Source organism: Geospiza fortis, unplaced genomic scaffold (assembly GCF_000277835.1).
Source record: "Geospiza fortis unplaced genomic scaffold, GeoFor_1.0 scaffold153, whole genome shotgun sequence".
Classification (NCBI taxonomy): domain Eukaryota; kingdom Metazoa; phylum Chordata; class Aves; order Passeriformes; family Thraupidae; genus Geospiza; species Geospiza fortis.
Window position 1 is genome coordinate 669,731 of NW_005054498.1, and position 25,274 is coordinate 695,004.

The 25,274-nt window shown below is 44.6% G+C and overlaps 2 protein-coding genes across 2 annotated transcripts in view; one reads left to right on the forward strand and one right to left on the reverse strand.

The window, feature by feature from the left end:
• FAM20A (FAM20A golgi associated secretory pathway pseudokinase) overlaps nt 1-5,375 on the forward strand; it is a 24,300-nt gene extending 18,925 nt beyond the window's left edge. Inside the window, exons 9-13 of the mRNA XM_031063347.1 lie at nt 284-464; nt 1,014-1,123; nt 1,427-1,508; nt 1,595-1,654; nt 4,556-5,375. Of these exons, the coding sequence (XP_030919207.1) occupies nt 284-464; nt 1,014-1,123; nt 1,427-1,508; nt 1,595-1,654; nt 4,556-4,820 (698 nt within the window). The 3' untranslated portion in view covers nt 4,821-5,375. The remainder of the gene's footprint in view (nt 1-283; nt 465-1,013; nt 1,124-1,426; nt 1,509-1,594; nt 1,655-4,555) is intronic.
• Nucleotides 5,376-8,177: 2,802 nt separating this feature from the next.
• Nucleotides 8,178-24,732, reverse strand: PRKAR1A (protein kinase cAMP-dependent type I regulatory subunit alpha). The gene is made up of 11 exons (XM_005428671.2): nt 24,661-24,732; nt 22,131-22,309; nt 16,779-16,952; nt 16,065-16,156; nt 15,808-15,869; nt 15,284-15,330; nt 14,597-14,755; nt 14,112-14,172; nt 13,726-13,847; nt 13,062-13,143; nt 8,178-10,706 (listed from the first exon to the last, which is right to left on the reverse strand). Exons 2-11 carry the CDS (start codon nt 22,305-22,307, stop codon nt 10,534-10,536), a joined length of 1,149 nt encoding a protein of 382 aa, XP_005428728.1. The 5' UTR covers nt 22,308-22,309; nt 24,661-24,732; the 3' UTR covers nt 8,178-10,533.
• Nucleotides 24,733-25,274: the final 542 nt, after the last annotated feature.

The following is a 25,274-nucleotide window of genomic DNA, read 5'->3' on the forward strand; positions in this document are numbered from 1 at the left end:
GCTGGTGTTCCAGAATCTCCAGATTCTATCCGGGTAGGAATGCTTGGCTCCTCCCTCTGAGCTCACATCTCTCAGTGGGATGCTGTAGTTCTTATCAGCCGTGCAGTGACATTCAATGGCCTCTTATCAGCAGATATCTTCCCCTGAGGGAGGAGTGGTTGTGGAAGAGATAAGGAAACTGCCCACTGAACAGAAAACAACTGCCATCTAGATGGCAAATAGAACAAATAGAACACATCTTGCCTTGCAATCTGGTTCACCCTGTTTTCTGCTCTCCTCCCAGCCAGCAACGTCTGCTTCTTCGCCAAGTGCCCGTACATGTGCAAGACAGAGTACGCCGTGTGTGGGAGCCCCCACCTCCTGGAGGGCTCCCTCTCTGCCTTCCTGCCCTCCCTCAACCTGGCCCCACGGCTCTCCATCCCCAACCCCTGGATCCGCTCCTACTCCTTCGAGGGAAAAGAGGAGTAAGTGGGTAAATGAGGCTGGTCCCCACATCTGCATTGCAGGGCACAGACACACGGACAGAGCTGCAGAAATAACCCAGGCCAGGGTTCAGGGAGAGCATAATTAGTGTAATAATTAGTGTAATAACCCTTAAAGCCATTTGCTGTGAGAAGAGCAGAGAAAAGAATGAGAAACAATTCCTAACTTGCTGCACCTGGTATTGTGAGCATGTAAAATGTGTTACAGAGATTTGTTTACCAAAGGGTGGTTTCTTAATTAACCAGTGGTGATGGTGTTTTAAGTAAAGGACCAATCAAATACAGTCATAAAAAACATCCACTGTCACACCAGGAGATGCTGTCCAATGGATCAAACCCTTCCAGAAAGTTCTAACAGCCTTTCCCACATATGCTGCTCCATTGGCTGTGTTTCAATCCCAGTCTCCTGCATGCACCAGGGGAGATTTATTTCCTCCTCCTGTACATCTTCACATGGGGGATGGCTTTTGGGGTATTTTTGGGACATGGCAGAAGCAGCTGAGGGTGTCTCCTTTTCTCCATCTCCTGCAGGTGGGAAGTGAATCCACTCTACTGCAACACAGTGAGGGAGATCTACCCCTACAGCAACAGCAACCGGCTGCTCAACATCGTGGACATGGCCATATTCGACTTCCTGATAGGTAATGATGGAGGGAAAGGCCCTTTCTTTTCCCTTTCCTCCTTTCCCTTTCCCATTCCCTTTCCCTTTCCCTTTCCTTTTCCTCCCTTTTCCTTTCCTTCTTTAGAGGGGCTGCTGTGTCCCCACAGCCCCTCCACTCTGGGGGCACAGGGGAGCCCCCAGACCCACCCCAACAAAGGGAAAGCAGCACCTTGGGCACTTCCAGCATGGCAACAAATACTCCACGCAGATCTGAAAGAAATCTTGGGATAATTCAGCAAATTCCCTGCAAGGCAAACTGTGTCCCTCTGTGTGGCCTTTGCAGGGAACATGGACAGGCACCACTACGAGATGTTCACCAAGTTTGGGGACGATGGCTTCCTCCTGCACCTGGACAACGCCAGAGGGTGAGGCAGCAGGGGGAGGAGTGGGGAGGAGGAGGAAGAGGAGGAGGAGGAGGAGGGCAGGCTCTGAACTCTGCTTCACCCCCCAGGTTTGGGCGGCATTCCCACGATGAAATCTCCATCCTGGCCCCGCTCTCCCAGTGCTGTGTGTAAGTTCCAGCTGCAGATTCCATCCCAGGAATGTCTGAGCTCCTGCTGTCACTGGGGAGGTCACCCTGGCCTGGCTCCCCCCAGCAGCTCAAGGAGGACCCTGCTAATCCCAGCCAAAGGGGGCTGGATGCTGGAGCAGGGGAATCACGAGTGGAAAAACATCCACTGGTGCACCAGGAAATGCTGTCCAATGGATCAAACCCTTCCAGAAAGTTCTAACAGCCTTTCCCAGCCCATCAGCACAAGGTGCTCTCAGGAAGCACAGGAATCTCCATGCTCAATCCTGGTGGAGCTTTGATGCACTTCACCAAGCTTCCTCTTCTCATGGCATGGAGAAGCTCATAATTTTAACCCTGTGTTCCCCCTTCATTAATGCACATAAATCAGCAGCTGCAAGTTAAATTTAAGAGGCAGAAGCAGCTGCTCTTTCCTAGGGTTTGTCTTCAGGAGATGTGGAGCCTTTTTCCTTGCTCTACCTGCTCCTTCTCCCCCTTGGGGTGGAAACTGCACTCTCCTCACACACCTTTAATTTCAAGAATTGTTATTTGCACTCAGCAAGTATTTTCATTTCTAATTGCAGGCTTGCAGGGAATCCTTCACTTGAAATTTTGTGCAGCTTGAAATTAACTCTGCCTCTTAATTTGACCTTCATACCATAATATCCACAGGTCACAGTAATCCTATTCTTCCAGATCCACCTCCCAGAAACTCCTCTTAATTTAATAATTGTAAAAGGCAGGACTTGAACACCTTGTCATAAGCAAACAAGGGCCAGGAACAGCATGAAAACAACTTGTGCTGCCTGAGGGAGACACACAAACCCTCATTTCCCACGAGCGCCAATCCATTTGGAGTGGGAGAGCATCTAAAACCACTTGGGAAGGAAGGGAAGAGGTTTTACTTGAGTAAGCACGCAGAGGCCACAAATTTCAGCCTGCCCTGACCACCAGCCTGGACTCAGCCCACCGAGTTTCCTCCTTGCTCTGACACCAAGCTGAGCCATGAGAGCAGGAAAGCTCCCCCAGCCACTCCAGCCAGGAGCACAGGGATGCTGAGAGCAGGCTGTTAAACACATCCACCTCATTCCCAGCTGAGTTCTGCTCCAAGCCTGGCTTCCAGCAGATTTGAGTCTGTTTTATATGCCCCCCCCAGCCCCCAGCGTGTCCCATACTCTGAAGCCTGCAGGTCTCTCCCAGACCACAAGTGGCACAAATACAGCCATGCCGTGAGGTGGTCCTTTCCCTGAAAGCATCCAAACCCTTCCTGGAGGCACAGCCAGGCCTGAAGCAGCCCCGGGCAGGCTGCTGGAGTCCCTGGAAGGCTCGGGGTGAAAGGTTCAGCGGTCCAGCCCAGCCGCAGGGTCACAGCCCCCATGGGAGCGGAGCGGGGCTGGCGGCAGCGTTTCCATCTCAGCCCTGTCTGTGCTCTGTTTGTTTGTTGTGTAACTGTTCCAGCACTCCATCAGCTGCTCCCCACGGGTCACAGCAGCCCTCTCTCCACCTCCAAGCACTGCTGGGACCAGAGCAAACACAGCTGGTGTTTACCCACAGCAGCTCCCGGCCAGCCCTGCCTCGAAGGACAGCGCACAGATTCTCGTTCACATCTGCTCTGGGCACAGCTTCCCCTGGCAGCAGCAGCAGCAGCACCTCACAGCTGGGGTTTAAAGCTTCCTTGTCAGCCCTCACACTTGATCAATTGATTATTTTAGTTTTTTCAGGGATATTAATGCAGGAAGGTGATGCCTGGCCCTGTGGCAGCAGCATCCTCCTGCCCTTGTGCTGCTCCCCACACACACCTCCCTCCACACACACTCCTGATTTAGACTGGATATTAGGAAAAGTTTTTCCTGGAAAGGGTAGTAAACCATACTAGTAGGGTAGTAAAACATTGGCACGGGCTGCCCAGGGAAATCATGGAGTCACCATCCCTGGAATTCTTCGAGTGATGTGTGGATGTGGCACTTGGGGACGTGGTTTGATGGTGCTGGGGCAGCAGCTGGACTTGATGATTCTAAAGAACCTTTCCAACCTTAGTGATTGTCCCCAGCACCTGGAACAGCCACAAGCTTTTCCCAAACAGCACATGGCCTGTTGGAGCTGCAGAGATCCAGATCAACATTCCCAATGGATGCCCTGGATAAACAACAGCCTAAAAATACAAATTCCTGAGCTGCCTAAAATGGATCTGACTTCACCTTTTTCCACCTGAAAATTCTGATTGAGCTGAATCCAAATGGTTCCATAAACATGGACCACTTTGTTTCCAAGATTCAAAGGGCAATAACTACAGCCACTGATTTATTTCAGTATTATACATGCTGAAGTCAACACATTTCTGCTGAGGATTAAACAAATGATTTCAGAACACTTCATTTCATGCCCAGAAGCATTCCAAGATTGCAGCTTTTCATCCCATTTTCTGTCAAAGCAAATCACATTTGAACCTCAGTACCCCCTGAGGTGAAAAGTCACAGTTACATCAGCTCCAGGAAATATTCCCTCTTTTTGCTCAGAGTTTTGACAGAAGATATTTTCTCATTCATGTCTTTTCATTTACCTCCCCCTCTGCTCCCATCTCATCAATGTCATCCTTGGGGAGATGGCACCACCCTGCAGGAACCTGGGGAACTGGGTCATCTCTGACTCACTCACTACTGAGAACTTCACTCATGTTTTTTCTCTCTGCTGACAGAAATTTGCAGTACAAATACTCCGGGAAAACAAAGGGAGAAGTAGAGATTTCTGCAAAAAAAAAAAAATTCATTACCTTCCAAAATTAAAATTACAGAACTTCTGTTCCAAAATTCTTTAAATTCCTTCACCCATCCCTACCCTGCTGCTGCCAAGGAGCTCAGCTGCTCTTGCTGGGAGGCATTAAATTGTTGATTTATTTTTTTCCAGAATAAAGAGATCGACGTGGCTGCGCCTGCAGCTCTTGGCGGAGCCCGAGTACCGGCTCAGCGAGGTGATGAGGGAATCCCTCCTGCAGGACCCCCTGGCCCCTGTGCTCACCGAGCCCCACCTGCTGGCCCTGGACAGGCGCCTCCAGCTCATCCTGGATGCCGTGGGGAAGTGCATTGACACCTTTGGAGAGGCCACGGTGGTGGCCAACGACGCCACGCAGCCCCAGAGCCCTGCAGTGCACAGAGCCAAGCTGGACACTTAGGCTCAGAGCCAGGAGAACCCTGCCAGGCAAGTGGCAGCTCCAGCACGGCTCATTTCCACCCACAAACACTCACAGAGACTCAGAGCAGAGATGGCAGAAGATCAAGAGTCACACTGGGTTCCTCTGCTGGTGTTTAAGCAGAGCTCCTGTGCTCGGGCAGTGACTGTGGCTTCAGCTGATCTCTACGCATCTTTGGAGATTCTCTCCCAAATTTGCCCTAAACCAGGACAAAATTTGGCGCCCAACATGGGGCCTCTCCAGTAAGCAAACACAGCTCTGGGGTGGAAAAGCTGTGATCTCCAGGTCTGGAGTTGGCCATGCCCTTGAGAGGCTGAAGGAACACCTGACCTTGGTTTGCTCAACCTCCACAGGGGTTTGGCCTTGCTAGAGAAGGACATGAACTCAACCCGGGGGTGAGGGTTGAATAAAGAGATGCCAAGAGCATTTTCCTCTTAGTCAGTCTTTGTTCTGTGGCCAGGAGTGTATATTTGAGAAATACCTGCCCCTGGCACAAGACAGGGCATTGGTCCATTCTGACTCTGTCCGTGTTGTTTTGGTTTACTGCATTGTTTATTTTACCCTGGTCAGACCAGAGGGCTTTGTGAGAAACACAGTAAAGGTCAGAATTTCAGAAAACTGTGACAGCAGGCTCAGAAACAGAAAGAGCAGAGAACTCAGAGCTGGCTGCAGCTGCAGAGTCTGAAAGCAGAAAAGTTACAGCAGTACAGCAAGCAAGGACATGAAACAATAGTTTGAGTTTTAGGCTTGGCCAAGAGAGACCTTAAGGCACTGCACGTGCTCAGTGTCAGGAGCAGTGTCACCGCAGCGCACACTGACCTGTGCACGTCTCACAAAGCCTCATGGGCACTGAAACCACTTCTCTGCCCTGCCTGAAGAGCCAGCTTGGATATAGAACACAGGCAGGTCTGTGTTGCCTTAGACCCCAAGGGAAAAAACTCAAACTAAAAAAACCATGCTGAAAATCAAACCACTCTGACACACAGGACTGTATTTACAATTCAAGAACCCACCCATTTCTGGGGAAAACATTTTGTCAAAGTGGGGGAAATCTATCTCAGGTCATCTCCTCATGTATTTTAAAATATTTTTCTCCTCATACCTCTTAAAATCATTTAGGTTGTCATAATTAGCTGGAAAATACAAATGGTATCCCAGTTCCTCCCTCCTCTCCAAGTCTGTGCATTTTGAGGAGATGCAACAGAAATTGGGGACCAAAACAAAGCATGGGGAAGGCGTTTTTATGGGTATTTCAGTTCCCAGCTGACCCTTCACCTCCCAACAAGGTTTAAGAATAACTGGATTAGTGAAGCTCTCTTAAATAGCTTTTCCCTTTAACTATTAGGAATTATTACACTGAGCCTTTTGGCAGCCTGGGGAAAGCAGTTGAGGAGTTTGTTGATAATTTATCATCCTTAAGAGGGAAAAGAAAGCCAACAAAAAACCCCACACCATAACCAATCTACCAGAAACTCATTCTAAAGAAACCTTTAAGTTAAACAAAAGCCACCTACAGCACTGCAGACCTTCCAGAAGGTCCCAAATCCCTGCACAAAAGCTGCCAGGCAGGATTTGGACAGGATCCAGCACCACCAGCTCATTGTGCCATGGACTGGAGCTTTGCCTGACCTAAAGGGAGCTCAGTGACACCAACAAGTGCCTGGATGATGCAAGGAAGGAACAAAGCTCACTTGGCCACAGCTGTTTGTCCAGGGGATTGTGCTGGTGCCTTAATTTAACTCCAAAATATTCTGATAATGCACCTGGCTCCAAACTGCAAAGCCACAGGAGAGGGGCAGTTCTGCTCTGTGTCCTACAGGTGCCCATTTGTGTGTTGGAGGAAGTTTGGAGTGTTTCACAGTGAAGAAATTCCTCCAGTATTCTGAGGTCACAGAGGTGAGCAAAAACCCCACAATAAACCCCACCAAAAACCCCATATAAACCACCAAAACCCCACATAAACCCACTAAAACCCCATATAAACCCATAAACCCCACCCAAACCCCACATAAACCCCACCAAAACCCCATATAAACCCACCAAAACCCTACTTAAACCCCACAAAAAACCCATATAAACCCACCAAAAATCCCAAATAAGCCCACCAAAACCCCACATAAACCCCACCAAAACCCCACATAAACCCCACCAAAAACCTCATATAAACCCACCAAAACCCTACATAAATCCACCAAAATCCCCACATAAAACCACCAAAATCCCACACAAACCCCACCAAAATCCCACAAAAACCCCACCAAAAACCCCATTCCAGGCTCCTTTAGTCTCTCCCAAATTGTTGTTCAGACAAATCCTTGCATTTCCAACTTTTCAACAATCTCAAGCAGATTCTTGACCTTTTTACTCTTGGGACTTAGAGAGGTTTTTACTCTTGTGGACAGAGAACAGATGAAAATAAGAGGATTTGTCTCCCTCTCAGCACGTTTGCTCTGTTGGTTATTCCCGTCCAGAACAGTGAATTCCCGAAGTTTTATCTCCCTCTACCGGTGACTTTTTGTGCTTTCCTCACACAGGACAAACCCAGAATTAATTCCATCTTTTGCCACGGAATGGTGACTGCTGCTTCAACAGGAAGCACATGGCAACAGAAGATAAGCTTAAATTTAAGTTGTAATTATAAAGTGTGTATTTATAGTTATAAGGCTGGACGTGGAGGGTATAAGGTTTCACTTTAGGTAATAGAAGTTCTGGTTTCAGCCTGGTTTTTTCAGTGGAGGGGATTGGGAAAGGGAGGGCAGGTGAAGGAAGGTAACCCATGGATATTTAAATGGCTGGTACAGGGTTCTTCTCTTTTATTCTGCTGGACATGACAGGTAAATTTTTACTGGACTTCAAATCTGGGTCACTCAGCTTTCTTGGAGCTGGCTGTAAAACACATCCAAGCCTGAGCTGCTTCAGGTCACTCTTCAAATTGTTTTCCTGCTTCATCACAGCTGAAAATCCCCCTTTTCCATTTCCCACCACAACTTATTCATGATTATCCATCACATGCTCATGAAGGGGTTGCAGAGATGGGAGCAGCAAGCTTAGAAATCCAAAAATCACGGCTGGGCTGGGAATGAACACCTTGGGAGAGATCAAAGTTGCCAGGAGCCAACAGGACTCAGGTCCAAGTGCAGAGGAATTCCCAGGCTGGCACGTGGAGGCTGAGCTCTCCCCAGGCTCCAGGGGGAAGCCAGGACCTGAACTCACCCCTCTGGAGTTTACACCAAGCTAATCCATTAAGCTGCTTACTTTCTGCTGCCTCATTCATAACACATCCTCTAAAGCTGAAGGACAACACCACGTAGGGGCGGGGAATAAAATAAAAGAGGCTGATTGCATTTAAGAATTTAAATCATTTTATTGCTTTACCTGCCATTAGGACAATCTATAACAAAAGGAATATAATATAATATATTAGCACATACAGTAAATCAGACTTATAGAGTCAGGTAACAATACAAAAATGGTCCTCTGGTTGACTATAGCTTCCTAGGGCAATAGACTTCATCAATTTGCTGAAGATAGACTAGCAAAAAATTACTTCTAAAGCCCTGAATGTTAGCTAAGGCAAAACTATGCCAATTGTGGTTTCAAACATATTGAAATTGCACACAAAGGTAAAGCTATAACTGTGTTTAATATTTAACTCAGACTTAGCTGATTTATCTTAAAATCTTGTAGGTAAAACTACAAAAGGGAGTAAACAGCAAGCTAAAAAGATGCAGTAGTGAAACTTGATTAGAAAGCCTTATATAAAAAAAATGTGCATTTTTTTGTGGAGCTCTAACTGGTTTACACAGTTTTTGGTGCCTTAATGTAACACAAAACACATATGAAGAAAAAAAACCTGCAGAGTCAAAACTTAAGAAAAAAGTTTTACCAAAAAAAAAAAGGAGGAAAACAAAAAGAACCAAAAAAAGGTAGCATTTGCTTATTCCTTAAGGACTCTGGCAGAAATCCTCTATTCAACATCTCTTGAATAGAGAACTCAAACCACAAGCATTTCAATCCCCTTCCTGGGATTTCAGTTTCAGAAATACCCTGAAACCTTTTGTAAAGGCTTGATACCTTCAGTATTATTCTGCATGAATTAGCAGACTCTTCCTGATTCTGTCCATGCCTGGAAAAATGTTGGATTTGCATCCACTCCACCTCAGAAAGGAAATAAAACAAGGGCTCCATCATTAAAGTAGTTGCACAACAAATGCCAAACTGCTTGCTGTCACTCCCAAATACAAACCTATGCTACTTGATATAAATTACAGTTTAAAGGAAACCTTAAAAATTGCCTACAATTATTGAACCGTGGAATTCAGTAAAAACTTTTGGGAAGTCTTGGTGAGCACAGAGTAATGGAACACAAAGCTGGGAAATACTGAAATACATTTAAGACTCCGCAACAGATTGAACTTGGGGGGGGAAAAAAAAAGGATTAAATAAGTGTGGTGGAAATTCCATAAGCAAGAAAAGAGAATGCACCGTTTGGCTTTGAACTAGATTTATAGTGAACCATTTTTAAAATGATGAACTGACAGCTCTAAAAACTTAAAACAACTGAGTGTTCCAGGAAATTTCAAGCACTCAGTTTTTTTGCCTCACATTCTCTACTAATAATGGAGCTCTACAGACCAGCAATCTTGTCACCTGCAACTGATACTGGCCAAAACACTCAGCATTTATTTTCCCTGGTAACAAAGGGTCACTTGAACTGATGGTGATTTTTTAAAAGTCGACTGAGTATTAACAAAACAATTCACAGGGAAAATCAAATGTTTGCTTTCGACTTCTACGCCAATCGAAGCACTCAAAGAGTACTAACAGCTGGACAGCTGCACCATTCTTACACCAATCTATGTACTAGAGACCACAGTCAGGCATTTCATGGAGCATTTGGTTCTTGCCACTTGGAACAGGAAGAGTTTTAAATGGCAAATCTATGGCTGGAGAAAGAACAAGTGGAAAAGATCAGTTGCGGCAAGTCAGCAAATGGATCAACAGCTGAAGTAGTTCACCAGAACTATTAACCTGGAAAGCTTTTGATTTACACTTGACAAGAACAGAACTAAGCAATCTTAAACCAGCAGACACAGGAACAATTATACTGGTAAATTCCAACTGTGGCTTTCTTAGCAGCTGATGCCTCACGATTGAACCTAGGATTACAGTACCCAGAAAATGAAAACGAAACCCAGGAAACCCCAGGCCCCAAGAAGCTCAATTACAAGGGTAGCTCTCATGTGAAAAGAAATAGAGCAGGTGATGACCACAGCCTTAAAATCCGTCCAATAATTTGAGAAACACCTTTAAAAGAACTGTTTTCCCCCCCTTTACTGTCACATCCTCACTCTATGGCAATGGCATGGTGCCAGGAGGTCTCTCCCTCGCTGAGCACTGGCCTGAGTTGGACACTGGTGCACAGAGAGAAGCAAACGTCTCCACTGAACTTTTTCTATTAATTTAATGGGACAGAGAGCACAGAAATAATATGCTCTAAATTAATGACAGTGCCATGATAAGCAGTTTATTTTTTTCCTTTTTTTTTCTTTCCTTTTTTTTTTTTCTTTTTTTGTTTCTTTTTCTTTTTTTTAACCGGACAGGAAGCTGCAAATGCCAGTGGCGATGTGGCTCTGCACAAGGGGAAGGAAGCAGTCTGCATTTGTGAAGCATGGCTTGGACAGGGAGGAAGGTTTCAGACAGACAGTGATACAAAACTGTTGTACTGCTGGATGTTCCTCTTGAGGATATCCGAGCAGGGGCCCAGCACGCGCTCGAACCGGGGCCGGTCCAGCTTCACACATTTCAAGGGGCCACGAGCCACGACGGTGGCAGCACGAGGACGGTTCATCAGCAGAGCAATCTCACCTGGGACAGCAGAACAGGAAACAGAGTTACCAATCAATGGGAAAAAGAGGCAAAGAAATGACCCTTCTCTGCGGTATTCATGTTTTTTAAAAAATTCCTTCGCCCAGGGTTTTTCTCCTGGGAAGATAAGAAGCCTTAAGAGAAAAATGAAAACAATAATTATCTCATTTGCTTCTCCTGTGTTGTGCTCACATGTTGAATGTGTTTGGAGATTGTTTCATTGGTTTCTGCTGTGAGTTGTTTACACTCTTTGGCCAATCAGGGCCAAGCTGTCTCTCTGGAGAGAGTCACAGGTTTTCATTATTATCTTTTTAGCCTTCTCTAAGTATCCTTTCTGTATTCTTTAGTATAGTTTAGTTCATTTCACACAGAATCAGCTGCTTTGCACAAATAACTGTTAGGATGCCTCAGTTCAAAAGCCACTTCACAGTCCTTGCACAGTTCACCTAACTGTAAGAACAACTGCTCCTCTCCACTCCTCTCTAAGCATTAAACATCTTGAACATTTACATATCTACAGCATTCTTTAATATATTATAGGATCATAAAATAATAAATTAATCTTCTGAGAACATGGAGTCAGATTCATCATTCCTCCCTGCCACAGGGGTCCCTGCAAATAACAACATTTCTCCACTTGAAATTGCAGAGAAGGTAATTCAGGTTTTAGCACTGCTCAGAACAAGTACCTAAGTAATTACACTAAAAGCAACTGTGAAAGTAGTTTAAAAAAAACCTACTTGTGGATTGTTATTAAAAAGCGTGTCCACATTCAAGTCTCTCTGAAAAAAGCCTAAAAAATTTTCTATACTGTGTCTCTTTGAGGAAAGGCCATGTTTCAATGCACAGTGTAATTTTCCTAGCCAACAAGTAGTTATTTTTCTAATAGTACTGCTCAATTCTGGTGTTTCTAGGAAACTCAGGACAACAAGAGCATGGTTTTGAAGTAAACAAACAAATAAAACATTCATGCACCAGATAGAAGCCTTTGACCCATTGCTGGCCAGAATCAAAACTCTGACTTTGTCATGGGGCTGTGGAAAACGAGCATTTTGTAGTCCCACTGGATCCCATTTCTAATGTTTTGCACAGACATGCTAGAAGCTTTGTTTCAACAGCTGAACAACATGTTTGCAAATGAAATTTTCAACAAGCCCCTGTTATCAACAACAGAAACAACCCCTAACATTTCTACAACAAGCATGGAAGAAATCAGAGCAGCAACTCTGGGGTTTGTTTGCTTGGTTTTGGACTTGAGTTCTTTCCATGTTCAGGACTGAGGAAAGAACTCAGTGTTCCTTGGAGAACACTTCTGCCTGCACTATCAGAAGGGATGTTCCAAAGAAATGAGGAAAACTTTTCCTCTGTGCCCAATTAAAACTCCTGAACTCAGCAGCCTCCTAAAGAGAGGCTTGCTAAAGAATAAAGGAGCTTCTAAGGGAGAGCTAAACCCCTGAAGGAAAGTTTTGCAGCACCTAACACAATGACTGTAACAATATTTAGTTTTAGAGTGGGAAACTCAAGAGAACACAGAGGGAAATATTAGAAAATATGAAATGACACGGAATGAAGTCTAGTCCTAGATCCTGAGCCAAGCAGTCCTTTGGGCAGAGCCCATGCATCAAGTCCATCCCAATTCAGGCCTTGCAACAGAAGATTTGCTGCTTACATCATCTACCGACCTGAAAACCTGGACAACCAAAAGGTTTTAGCAAGAGGAAAGAGAGGAACTACCCAAAACATGAGAAAAATGTTAGGGGTTTTGAGGGGGAGAGGGCTGTATTTAACCATTAAAGAGCAGGTTCTGACCAGGTTCCTGTCTGACCTGGAGAACAGAAGGCCAAGGAAGGAATTTTCTTATCTTACTGCTGTCTTCAGCTGTGTAATGAGTGACTACAAAGACAAACCCAGGCTGCACAGGGAAAGACAGAGAGAAAGCAACAGGCTGCAGAACAGGAAATTCTTGTCAGGCATGAAGGAAAAAAACTCCGCACAACAAGGCTGGTTAGACAGAGAATGAAATTGCCCAGAGAGGCTGTGGGATCTCCATCCCAGGAGACACAAGAATCTCAACTGGACACAGCCCTGAGGAATAAAATGTCATTTAAAAATTTAGCTCTGCTCAGGGCAGGGAGGTCAGGCCAAATCATATTTTACAGTAAAGCAGTGTGGAACAATCACATCCTGTGTGCACACCTGAGTGCCAAGTGACTCTGATACTCACCCGACACTGAGAGCAACCACAGCAGTCCAAAACAGTAATTAAGCAAATCCATCTCATCTCCACCACTGACACAGCACAGACAAAATGGTGACAGTGGTGTCTGTAGCCACAGTTGTCACAACATAACTCACCAAAGTAATCAGAAGGTCCCAGTCTGCCCACTTCAACAAATTCCTCATTTTCTGACCGGCGCTGTAACACTGCAGCTGTGCCCTTCAATAAACGACAGCAGTCAAACAACTGCAATTTCCAGCATCACACCAAACACTGAATTTCACACAGAATCAGCTGCTTTGCACAAATAACTGTTAGGATGCCTCAGTTCAAAAGCCACTTCGCAGTCCTTGCACAGTTCACCTAACTGCTGTACAAGAACAACTGCTCCTCTCCTCTCTAAGCATTAAACATCTTGAACATTTACATATTACAACAGTGACTTCTTTCTGGTTTTCTTCAGAACAGTAGAAATATTATAGTATGACTAGCAAAAAAAGCCAGAAAAAAACACAAACCACCAGACAGAATACTAGTAAGGCATTACCAGCTATCTAGAACAGGTCTCTACTCTCAGAAAGATAAACTGCTTTCAGTCAGAAACTTGTTCCTTTTTCCCTGGAAGTATCATTTGTGAAAATAGCAAAACTAAATCCAAGTTACTTCATGTCCAGCAAGATGATGTTTCTTTAGTGATTCTCTGGAAGTACATTCTTACATTTTGTTCTTCTCCAAGTGCCTGCTTAGGGACACAACCAAAAAAAAGTCAAGTTCTGAGCTTGTAATTTTGAGCTTGCTTACCTCCAAGATAATGAAGAACTCATCTCCTGGCTCTCCCTGGACCACAATCTTCTGCCCATCCTCAAATTGTACCGGTTCCAAGGCATCAGCCACAGTGAGACGCTCCCACTTGTCCAGAGATTCTGCAGAGTTAAGAATTCATTACTGGAGTGTCTTCTCAAGGCACAAATTACACCTTCTGCTCTGTATTTATACAGAGGTCAGTGTATTTCTGCCTGCATTTGTGCATCAGTGATCAAGACCTGAATTAGGGTTATTTTGGATTGATGCAGAGAAGCAGTTGTGATGAGTTACCACAACAGCCTGTAATCATCATAATGCAGAGTAACAGCTTCATTACAATGTGCCAACTGATTCCACTCCAGAACAAAAATCTGCTCACTTACCCAATATAGATACTTTACTAAGGAATTTCTCATACATATTTCTCTTTCTCAAAGTATTTCCCTATAAAAAAAGGAAAGGACAAAAAGTGAGTTTTCTTTCTACTCTAAATAAAACTCCAGACACAAACAAATTTAACCAGACACACAGTGTTCTGTCTCACAGACCCCAAGCCCACAAGATGGAATGTTTTGAAATTGAGTTCTTTCAGTAATATTCCAGTTGAGCAACATTCCTAAAGTACTCAGCAGTTATTGCAGCCTTATTTCACCCTCAGCTCAGTTTAATACTGGCATTGTTTTGCTCACTAATGCAAGATTCCCCCTTGCCCTGTGCCTGAGAGATGCATGTTGAGTAATCAGCTTTCTGATTACTGAAGAGACAGCAGGATTTGGAATAAATAACTCCAGCAAAGGACAGGCAGAAGGACAGACACCCAGGATACATAACCCACAAAGCACAAACCCAGGTTTTGAGGGCTACTTGCCATCAGGATCCTTCTGTAGCTGTCCCTGTCAATGCCCCACAACTTGACGTTGGTCTTGGCTTTGACGGTGGCAGCTCGGGGGGTGCCGTAGATGAGGGCGAGCTCTCCAAAGCTGCCACCCTCACCCACACTGGTGGCCCACTCACTGTTCACATAAACCTGCAAGGCAGAGCATGGTCAGACACCCCTCAGCTTTCTGCTGCCCTCTATTCCATTGGGAGTACAAGGAAATTCTCACATCTGTACTAAGGTTGATAATTTCAGGGTTTTATCAATGCTTCCAACCCCAGCATAATTTGAATTTTTGTTAACAAAAGGATTCTCTTTTACATCTCATGCACAGGCTCTACACAGACTCCTGAGAAATAACCCCTCAACAAGGTCTGTGTCATAAAGAGCTATGAATGAGCTGGGCTGGAAAATAAAAAGTCTGGTTGTTCTTAAAGCCTGCCCCACACCTCAACTCCACCCTGCATGCTTAAAACATCTATATTGTGTCCAAATCATTCATTTTCAAACTCAGTCTGTGCAACCAGACTGAGCTCTTAAGGGGCAAAACAAACTTCTATAAGAACTTTAAATGAGCAAAGCTGCTAAAGGCAGGGTCTGTAGAAGAGGCCTACAAATATCAGAGTATTCTTCTTCTAGGAATGAACAGATCATTAATAAACTACCAGGAATGCTTACATCCATTTCTCCTTGATCAACAACATAGAAGTTATCACCTTCATCACCTAAAGAAGAGAAAAAAAATTGATTATACACTAAACTAAGTATACTAATATAGAATTGGCATCTCTGCCAACTTTGATGTTTAGACTCCAACAATGTTGGCAAATTTTCCCACAGTTTGCAGGGTGAAACATCACATTTTGCTGATTTTACACTCCTCTCAGCCCATGAAAGGGGACATCTACTGGCACTCAGGAGATCAGCAGCAATTCCAGGATTACTGGAAAGGCCAACCAGATCCATAACATAACATTTCTCCAGGGTCATCAAGGGACAATATTCCCAACAGATAATCTCTGCAAGGAAGCCTCATCCTCCTCCAGTGGCTCCGACTCCTCACTTCAGTATGAAGTGCTTCAGGGAACACAACAAGAAATGGTGTGGCTGCAGTGAGCCTGCTTTTATAGTAAAAAATAAACAAACTAAGAGGCCAGCTCCCCATGCTCAAATGCCTCCCCAGAGCAAACAGTGTCACTTGCCTTGCTGGATGACAGTCTCTCCTGCGATGTAAGTGACGGGGAACATCGCATCGAAGATGTCACTGAAGGAGAGGACACCAAAATCAGACAAAAACCTGCACAACTCCACACATCTGTACCCCCAACCTATCCACACTGCTCCTGGAGTGCTGTGTGTTCCACTGACCACTGCAGAGTCACTGCAGATTTGTGACACATTTAGCTCTTCTGAACTTGGCCCTTCCACAAAGCTTAACCCCACCAAGACTTCCTCCTACCTCCTCTCATTATCATCAAGATGGGTAAACAGCACATTCTTCTCAATTGCTTTTGCCAAAGCAGCCATGGTTTTATAATCTTTTGGAATAACCTAGGAGAGGATCAGAGAAAGCAAATAGTTAATTTTTCTCATGAAAAATTTCTGCATTTCCCATGGTAAATAAACAACTTAAATTGCTACAAAACACTGGCTGAGTTTTTCCATTTTCTTTCAAGCACTATAAATATAACCCCAAATATAGTAAATGTTTACAGACAGTTTGAACACAAGGAAAATATAATCTTGTATTATTTTATGCAACTGAAAAGCATAATTCCATGCTCAGTTTGTAAGTTATTTTGCAGGAGGATGAGTAGCTGTTCAACCTGTGTTTTCCTGGGAACAGCAGCAAGCCTGCTCTGCCATTAGGCCAAATGTTGTTGCAGCTGCCAAATAACTGGAAGCACATTCTATATATCTAAATATATGCACATCTAAATATACAGGACTTCAAAGGGAACAGGTCTAAGTAATGCATGAATGGTTTAATTGCATGATGGGTTATTTTGTCCTCCAGTTAAGCAGACACACACACAGGTCTGCTTTTTACAGCAATTAGGACATAACAGGCTCCAGGAGCTTGGTGTTATTTAATGCCCTGGACAGAAGGTGGGTTCAGATAAACTCTTGGATTGTGGATGTAATTTTGAGCGAGGTTTAAGAGTCAGAGCACCTTTCTAACATAAGAGGCAGCATCCTCTTCTGTGTAGACTTCTGCACTGATGGCCCCACGTCGTGATCGGTATTTAACCACAGGGTTCAGGGGGGGAGGAGGGGAGATCTCGTCCTCTCGGGAGTCGGAGCGAGAACCAGACTTCAGCTGATTCAACAACTGCTTTGTTTCCTCCTAAACAGGAAGACATGTTTGTGTCACATAATCCAAAGGGAAAAAAACAAGCAGTGATGTATCATGTTCCAGCCCAGCCTGCCAACACCAGGGAGCTTCCTGTGTACCATTATTCCCACATTAAGGCAAACAGGAGACTGCAGCATCCGAGATCAAAGCCCTTTCAAAACCACGTGGTAGATGTGCCTTTCATTCCTACCACTCACATCACAATGCTGTTTATTTTATTGAGTTATTCTTCATTTAATAAACTATTGGTGTGAACAAGTTGATTCTGGTTTCTGCCAGTGTATTCAACAGGTGAAGAGGACATTCCTCAGATGCTGAAGGCACTTCCCCAGCTGCAAACCCTCAATTCCTCCCCTCAGATGCGAGGTGTTAAAGCCTTTTTGGAGTTGAAAGACAGAGGAGCAATTCCTCAGAAATCCATGCTACATGAGAAGCTTTTGAAAGAGGTTCAGTCATGGACCAACTTGACACTCATTAACCAGCATTTATTTTGGGAGAAAGAAACATGAACACTGCTTTCAAAAGAGCTGGAGGAAGGATGCTGGAGGCCAAAGTGGGATTTTTTTATGCAAACCACATGCAAACCTTGCACAAGGTTACTTGTTTTCCTTATTTCCTTCAGTTACTTATTGTGTTGGAGTGATACTCTAGAAGAGCAGGGTACTTACAATAACACAAATTCTAATTAACACACAGAAATTTGATTCTTCGAAAGATTCACCTCAATCAACTAAAATCAGATTAAAAACAAAACAGCCAACCCTGGAGTCAGAGCATTGACATCATTACAGCTCAAATGACTTTCCCAGCATTAGGAAACAAGGGTTTGGGACGTTCTGTAAAAGAACAAGGACTCATGTGTTCTCCCAGAGCTCCAGCCCTTGTGAAAGCTGGGTTTGTCCCAGTGTCCTTGATCCCAGCTGGGCAGAGGCTGTGGATAGCAGCACCAGCCTGAGGGAAGGGCCATGGGACACCCATTCCTGGGAGTTTGCACTGCCCCTCTCCCAGAGCCAAGGAGCTCCACAGCCTCACGTTTCACTTCCTGCTCTTTGCCCATTGATCAAATGGTGCCACATTTCCCAACCATGGGAACAAAATGTATTTAAAACTCATTTCTGTCCTTTGATTTTAGAGGAACGAGTCTCAACAGAGATGAAATTAAAAATAGCCTGAGCAGTAATAAGTGTTTGGTGTAAAGTGCCTCACCATCAACCACAGAACATGTTTGTTCACATACAAAATACTTAACCATTAAAAAAGACATTTTTTTAAATAAGTGAACACCAGCTGCTGGGTTTTCTCCAGTATCACATAAAATATTAAATATTGTGATCAGAGACTGAAGCACTCAGCAGCATTTAGTGAGGGAGTTGTTATCAAAACACTCTTCAAGAGACCCCTCAGGGCAATGCCCCACTCAGGGAGAAGGAAACTGAACTAACACAAAAAATTATAACTGGTAACTTCTGTCTGACCCAAAATTTAATATTAGCATATTATTTTTAGAATAGTAAGTAGGGGATGGACACAGAAACAAGTTACATATGGGTAAAATAATGTATTAATTTAAAATACACCAGTTTCTCTAAACAGTCCATACACACATTCACCAATAAGATTCTCCCTGAGACAAATCACAGAATAGAACCATAGAATGAGATTTAAAAAGATGTCCAAGACCAACAGCTCCAAACATCACTGTATCAACTAAACTATAAATCTCCAGATATTCATATTACACTGCCAGACAACCCTGTGCCACAACATCCTATAATCTGTTTCATCTTTTTAATAGACACCTTTTACAATTTCTGACACTAACCCCCATTTATTAAACCAATAGATCAGAGAATAATTACAGCAGGACCTAAAGAAAGACTGGCAGTGGTTATTCCCAGATACCTTTGGATTTAGCCAGTGTTTCTGAGGAAAACCTGTTTGTTCAAGTCTAGAAGCTGCTCACATTAAACATGTCATGAATAAACACACTCAGTTTGTTCTCTACTCATCAGTATAAACATTCCCAGGATTTGAGAAAGATTTAGGAATAATTTATTTATTACATCCAAGTGTTGATCTGGTCTTTCAGCTGATGAAGCAGTTCACAATTATCAGTGTCAGTCACGAACTGCAAGCCTTATTTTTCCTGACAAATAACCAATGTTTTTTAACTCCATTTCAATTATTCCAAGTAATACTGAAGTGATGACACTTCACATACTCAGATTTAAGTCTATCAGCTACTGAAGAAGACCTTCACAATTTCAGAATGATGTACACTGCAAAACCTGCTAATTATCATTGCACCAGACACAATCTCAACTTCTTCTGGTAATTAGTATTTCATTTATATCATATTTAAAAAACCCCAAACATTCAGAAGCTATAAAAGCATTTTTAAAAAAGCTCTGCCCTAAGTTCACAACTGCACAGTATATCCTCCTAAACTAGCTAGTTTTGCAAAAGAAACACTTAGGAAAATGGGAAAATATTCATATATTTTAATATATATATATTAATATATATATAGTGTATATATTATATATATTATGTATAAATACATATATTATATATATTTTAATATAATATATATAATATATATAATATCTGAGCAGGGCAGGTGGGGGGGAACAGGGGCAGTGACTACATGTCCATCACACTTCCTAATTTCAGCTCTCTGTAAAGCCTGATGTGCACATAACTGCATCACACACAATATTTCAATGCACTTACTCCAGAGGGCAGGCATGTCCAAGAGCCAGGATTCCCCTGGCAGGCTGCAATAATGATCTCTACATTGAATTTCCATAGCTCAAGCTGCACTACACAGCCCAGCCCAGCACTGGAGAGCCATTACAGCTTTTAGCAGGTATTGGTATTACCACACATGTTTGCACAGCAAAGAGAACAGAGGCCTTAGCACACCACAAACAGATAAAAGAAAACCATTTATACAATCAATGAGTAGTAATTAGATTCATCTAACAGCTTTCAGAACCCAGAGGAGGACATTTGCATTCCTGTAGTAGCTGTAACCATCTCAGAGGCAGCAATTTTAATGTTTCTGAGCAGAAATTCTAAAGCATGTTTAAATTTCTTCAACATATTTGAATAACATGACAGTGAATCAGCTCTGTTTGTGTGCAGTGGAAGAGATGACTTGTCAAAAGAATGAGAGAGAAAATAGCAAGCTCACTTCAGTCTTCAATGGTGTTCCTTCAAAAATCAATCTTATTAAGAAAAACCTCAGGTTGAGACACAGTCAGAGAGAGGAAAATTCAGAAAGCACACTGAAAAGTTGCTCTGCTTTATTACAGGTGTAACAGACATGATTTGGGAGGTAAAGCAGAGTGAGTTTTAGGCATTTTTGCTGTAGCAGAGCTGAGAACTGGGCTGGAGCTGGTTAATAACATTACTGAGCATTGGTGCTCTCCAGACAGGGATGTCAGGAGTTTCCTGCCCAGCACAGGATGCTCAGTGCTCTGTTACCTGAGAGCTGGGCAGGTGCCACAGCACCTGGGGAAACTCAGCCCAGCCCAGCTGAGGGGGGAAACCACCCAGGGGAAGCTGCAGCAAGTTTAAACCATAGGAGGCAACAAAAAAATGCTCCAGTTTCACCTGTAGCTACAGCTGCACTAGAGGGCACTTGGAAACCATGAGAAAAGACCCTGACCAAAATTGTGAGAGCAATTTAAGGGGAAAAACATTACCTAACCAGCTTTATTTTCAGCTTCAGTGTAGGCTGACCAAGTACACAAAGAGCCAATGTGCACCAGAATAAAATCATCAACTTATTCAATTCCAACATTCGTGTCATTAAATTCAGAGCCGGACTTGTTATCTTGCTAAAAAACAAATTAAGTTCCTAAATACTGCATGTTGGCCATAAATCCACTGCACAAAAGCACCCAAATAATCCCATTTTACATCCCCACATATGGATTGGTTTAGGATTTATTCTAAGCACAGTAATGTGGTTTACTTGGTAAAATTTTGTCTGTAGATACCTTTGGTGATGTTTTAAAATTCCCAACCTAGCAGTACCTCAAAACTCAAGAATCCAAGGAGGGGAAGGAGTCATTGTAACAGGCAGGGACAAGGGATTTTTAAGAACCTCATTATTCACCGATTTGTTGCTGATACACACAACCAAAAAAAGTCAGAGCTCTTAATTTCATAAGCAAAATGTTCCCCAAATAAATCAAGAGTTATAGCAGGTAGTCTGCATCCCTTGGTGATTTTCTAGTACTTATCCTGAACACTTCCATTAAAATACAATTTCTACAAGACATTTTTATGATCTCCAGTGTTGATTTCTTTCTTCTTTATATCAGCAATTAGTAACTCAGTAGGAAAAAAAAAGATAAATATCTAACTGCCTTATACAAGTACTGAGAGCAGCACCTGCAAACAAGTGCTGCACAAGGTCACAGCTGCATTATTTACCAATTCCGTGTTCTGAGTACAGTTGCATCCAACCTTTCCTCTGCACAAGCCTTTAACCTTCCCATTTCCCATTGCAGCTCCTTTCCCCACCTGCTCAGTGATCAATATACAAAATTAACAGGTCAGAAGAGTGTGAAATCACTGTTTCAACTCTGAATGCTTTCCATTCCCAAGATCCTAGAATGCTTCCAGCAACAACAAAAACACCAAAGAGACCTCAGGGCAAACACAAGAGGGACAGCAACACTGAACTCCCAAGAGAAGGCACAAACAGGCTTGCTCTTCCAGAGATCTGCAATGCAAATATTCATTTCTCTTCAACCAGGCCTGGATAATACCACTGGCACCACTTCTGTGCTCTGCCCACATTGCTGGAAATCAATATAAGAATCCAAATGCCCTCAGCAGCGTCCAGCAAGGTCAATCTCCAGAGTTCTCCAGCTCCAGACACACCCATGTATGCTGTGTATCCTCCATGAGTAAGCACTGGGCTGGGATCACACCTGGATAAGTCTCCTTGTCACCTTATGGTCTGTCCTACAGGCTTTGGTGTGACAGAGGTGCACAGACTACTGGAAAACAGGATCTGTTTTCCAAAAGCACCACTTCCAATTTCAAACAGTCAACACAACCGGTCAAATCTGCAGCTCAGCTCCTAAATGACAAAGATACATTTCAATAGAAGCTGTTCCACCCTCCTTCCCTCCCATTGTGTGTTTTTACCTTCTCCAATCTCTCAAAGTACTCTCTGATGAATCCCATGGGTCGCTCAGGTCTCACTGTGCATAACTGCACAATGCAATCCTTCAGCAGCTGCTGGATGTTGTGTTTTTGGATGTAAAGCTCACACTCCCGAAGGCTCCGCTCCTCCTCGCTGCTGCTGCTGCTGGAAGCTGCCATGGCTGAAGGGAACAGAAGGAGAAGGTTAAATAATACATAACTACTGGAAACTACTTTGGAAACAAAGATGCTACTGCCTAAAACAAAGTTATGCTGCATTATCTTACTGACACCACAGCAAAAAACCACCTTTACCTACCAGAGCAGTAACTAAGCTAAAGAAAATGCTGGGAACTTATTTAGCACCTGGAAAGAAATCAGAAATCAAAACTCTGGGGGCTCCACAGCCACAGGCAGAAAAGGAAAAGCTGAGAAAGCTTCAACAACTCAAGCCCTGAGAGAGCTCCAAGTCAGGGAAGATCCCACCTGAACTTCCTGCTGCTTGAACTGAGGGTTTTGTAGGACTGGAGGCTCCTGTCAGGAGCTGTGTGGGGTCATGGGGATGGATGAGGGCCAGGAGAGAGGTGGGTGGGAGCTGGAAATGTGAGAGGCCAGGCACGACCAGCATTCGGAAGTGAAACATGCTCAGGTTGAAGCCAAAATGTCAGGGCAGGGTTTGCTATCGGAAGTTATGGATTACAGGCATAGCTCCTAAAAAGCTCCTGTGTAATTTAAACCTGCTCATAGCTCATCACTTATTTCATGGATACACTGCAATCCCAAAATACCTCTGCAACTGTAGATAATGAAGGGTACAGCTTTAAACATCTGACGCCAGGTTTTCTAAAGACTTCAGCTATGACACTTTCAAAAATGTTCTTAAGGAGATTTTTCTCCCCTTTCAAGTTTATACTGGGTTTCCACTTCCAGATTTTGGGGTACAGGAGGGCTCTGTGAGAAGCTGCTGGCTGCTTCCTCCATGCCCAACAGAGCCAATGCCAGAGAGCTCCAACATGAAACTGCCACTGGCAGAGGCTGGGCCCATCAGTGACAGTGACACAGCCTTTGGGACAATGGATCTAAGGAGGCAGGAGAGATGGCAACTCCAGCCAGACAGAGGAGTGGGAATAAATGGGGAAAAACTGGGAAAACTGGGAAAAACAGCACTGCAGCCCCCAGGGTCAGGGCAGGAGGGGCTTCAGGCACTGGAGCATGGATCCCCTGGCAGCCTGTGATACAGCCCTGGTGAGGCAGCTGTGCCCTGCAGCCCGGGGAGCAGAAATCCACCCACAGCCCCTGGAGATCCACAGGGGAGCAGAGATCCATCCACAGCCCCTGGAGATCCACGGGGGAGCAGAGATCCATCCACAGCCCCTGGAGATCCACGGGGGAGCAGAGATCCATCCACAGCCCCTGGAGATCCATGGGGGAGCATAGATCCACCCACAGCCTCTGGAGATCCACGGGGGAACAGAGATCCACCCACAGCCTCTGGAGATCCACGGGGGAACAGAGACCCATCCACAGCCCCTGGGGAGCCATGGGGGGGCAGAGATCCACCCAAAGCCCCTGGGGAGCCATGGAGGAGCAGAGATCCATCCACAGCCCTTGGGGAGCCATGGAGGAGCAGAGATCCACCCACAGCTCCTGAAGATCCACAAGGGAGCAGAGATCCACCTGAAGACCCTGGAGGTCCATGGGGGAGCAGAGATCCACCCACAGCCTCTGGAGATCCAAAGGGGAGTAGAGATCCACCTGCAGGCCCTGGAGGTCCATGGGGTAGCAGAGATCCACCCACAACCCCTGGAGGTTGAAAGGGGAGCAGAGATCCACCTACACCCTGTGGAGAACCGGAGCAGAGGAAATCACAGTGTGACCCCCAGGAATCCTGTGCTGGGGTGGTTTGCTGGCAGGAGTTGTGACCAAGGAAGGGAAAGCAGGCTGGAGAGCAGCCTGCAGGAAGGACTCACGTTGGAGAAGTCCATGGAGGACTGTCTCCCATGGGGAAGGTGTGAGGACCTTCCCCCGAGCAGGATGGAGCAGCAGAGTGCAAGGAACTGACTGCAATCCCCATCCTCTGAGGGGAGGCAGAGAACATCAGGAGTAAGGCTGGAAAGAAGGGAGAGGGCCAGGAAGATGTTTGTAAGATTTGGCTTTATTTCTCATTATCCTACTCAAATTTAATTAGTTTAATTTATTACCAATTTCCCCGAGAAGAGTCTGTTTTGCCCATGATGGCAAGTGGTGAGTGATCTCTCCCTTATCTCAGTCCAGGAACCTTTCCTTATATTTTCCTTCTGTTGTTGAGTTGAAGAGGGCAGTGATGGAGCAGTTTTGGTGGGTGCTTAGCATGTAGCCTGGCTCAGCCCACCACAAGGTTATAAAACCATTTTAAAATACATTTTTTACGTATGCATGTATATAGACACACATTTCATGTCATTTTTTTCATAAGAAAATTAACACTATGCGAGTTAAAGGAATAGGAAAGGATTTCTCAGGGCATTTTCGGATGAAATATAAAGAAAGTTACCTGGTACAGGGAGTGTGGCAACAGCTTATTTATATGCAGTAAGATATGGTGATCCCGGGATCAGCTTTTGAAAGGGAAAAAATGGATTCAGTCAAAATAATTTTGAGAAATGACAAGTCGCTGAAGTCACATCATGGGGTTTATGCAGCAGCAGAAAAACCCAGGACACAGAGGCAACACAACAACGTGCCCCTATGAATTCTGCTGCTGGAGATTACAGAAGGCTTCGAGTTAATATGGAATTACCAACACTTCACCCAGGTGCCGTGACTGTCACACTTAATCCCTGCTCAAGGACACACACACACACACGTGTATTGTGCGTTGCATAAACACAAAGCGTGGCCTTCCCACGGGCTGAGAAAGCGCCGAGAAGTTCTCCAGTCACTCCTTTTGTTCTGCCAGCCCGCACGGTGAAGGTCAGCGCTAACTGAGCGGCCCCGGCGGCTCCGTGAGGGGACACGGGCCACGCGAGAAGGGCAAGAGCGGGGCAGGAAATGCGGCATCACGGGCAAAATGAAAACTCCGCTATTTATTTCCACAAGCCATTTTTTCTGCACAATCCCAAAGCTTCCCCGAGCTGCCCAAGGCGTGGCTGGCCCGCCCTGCCCCCC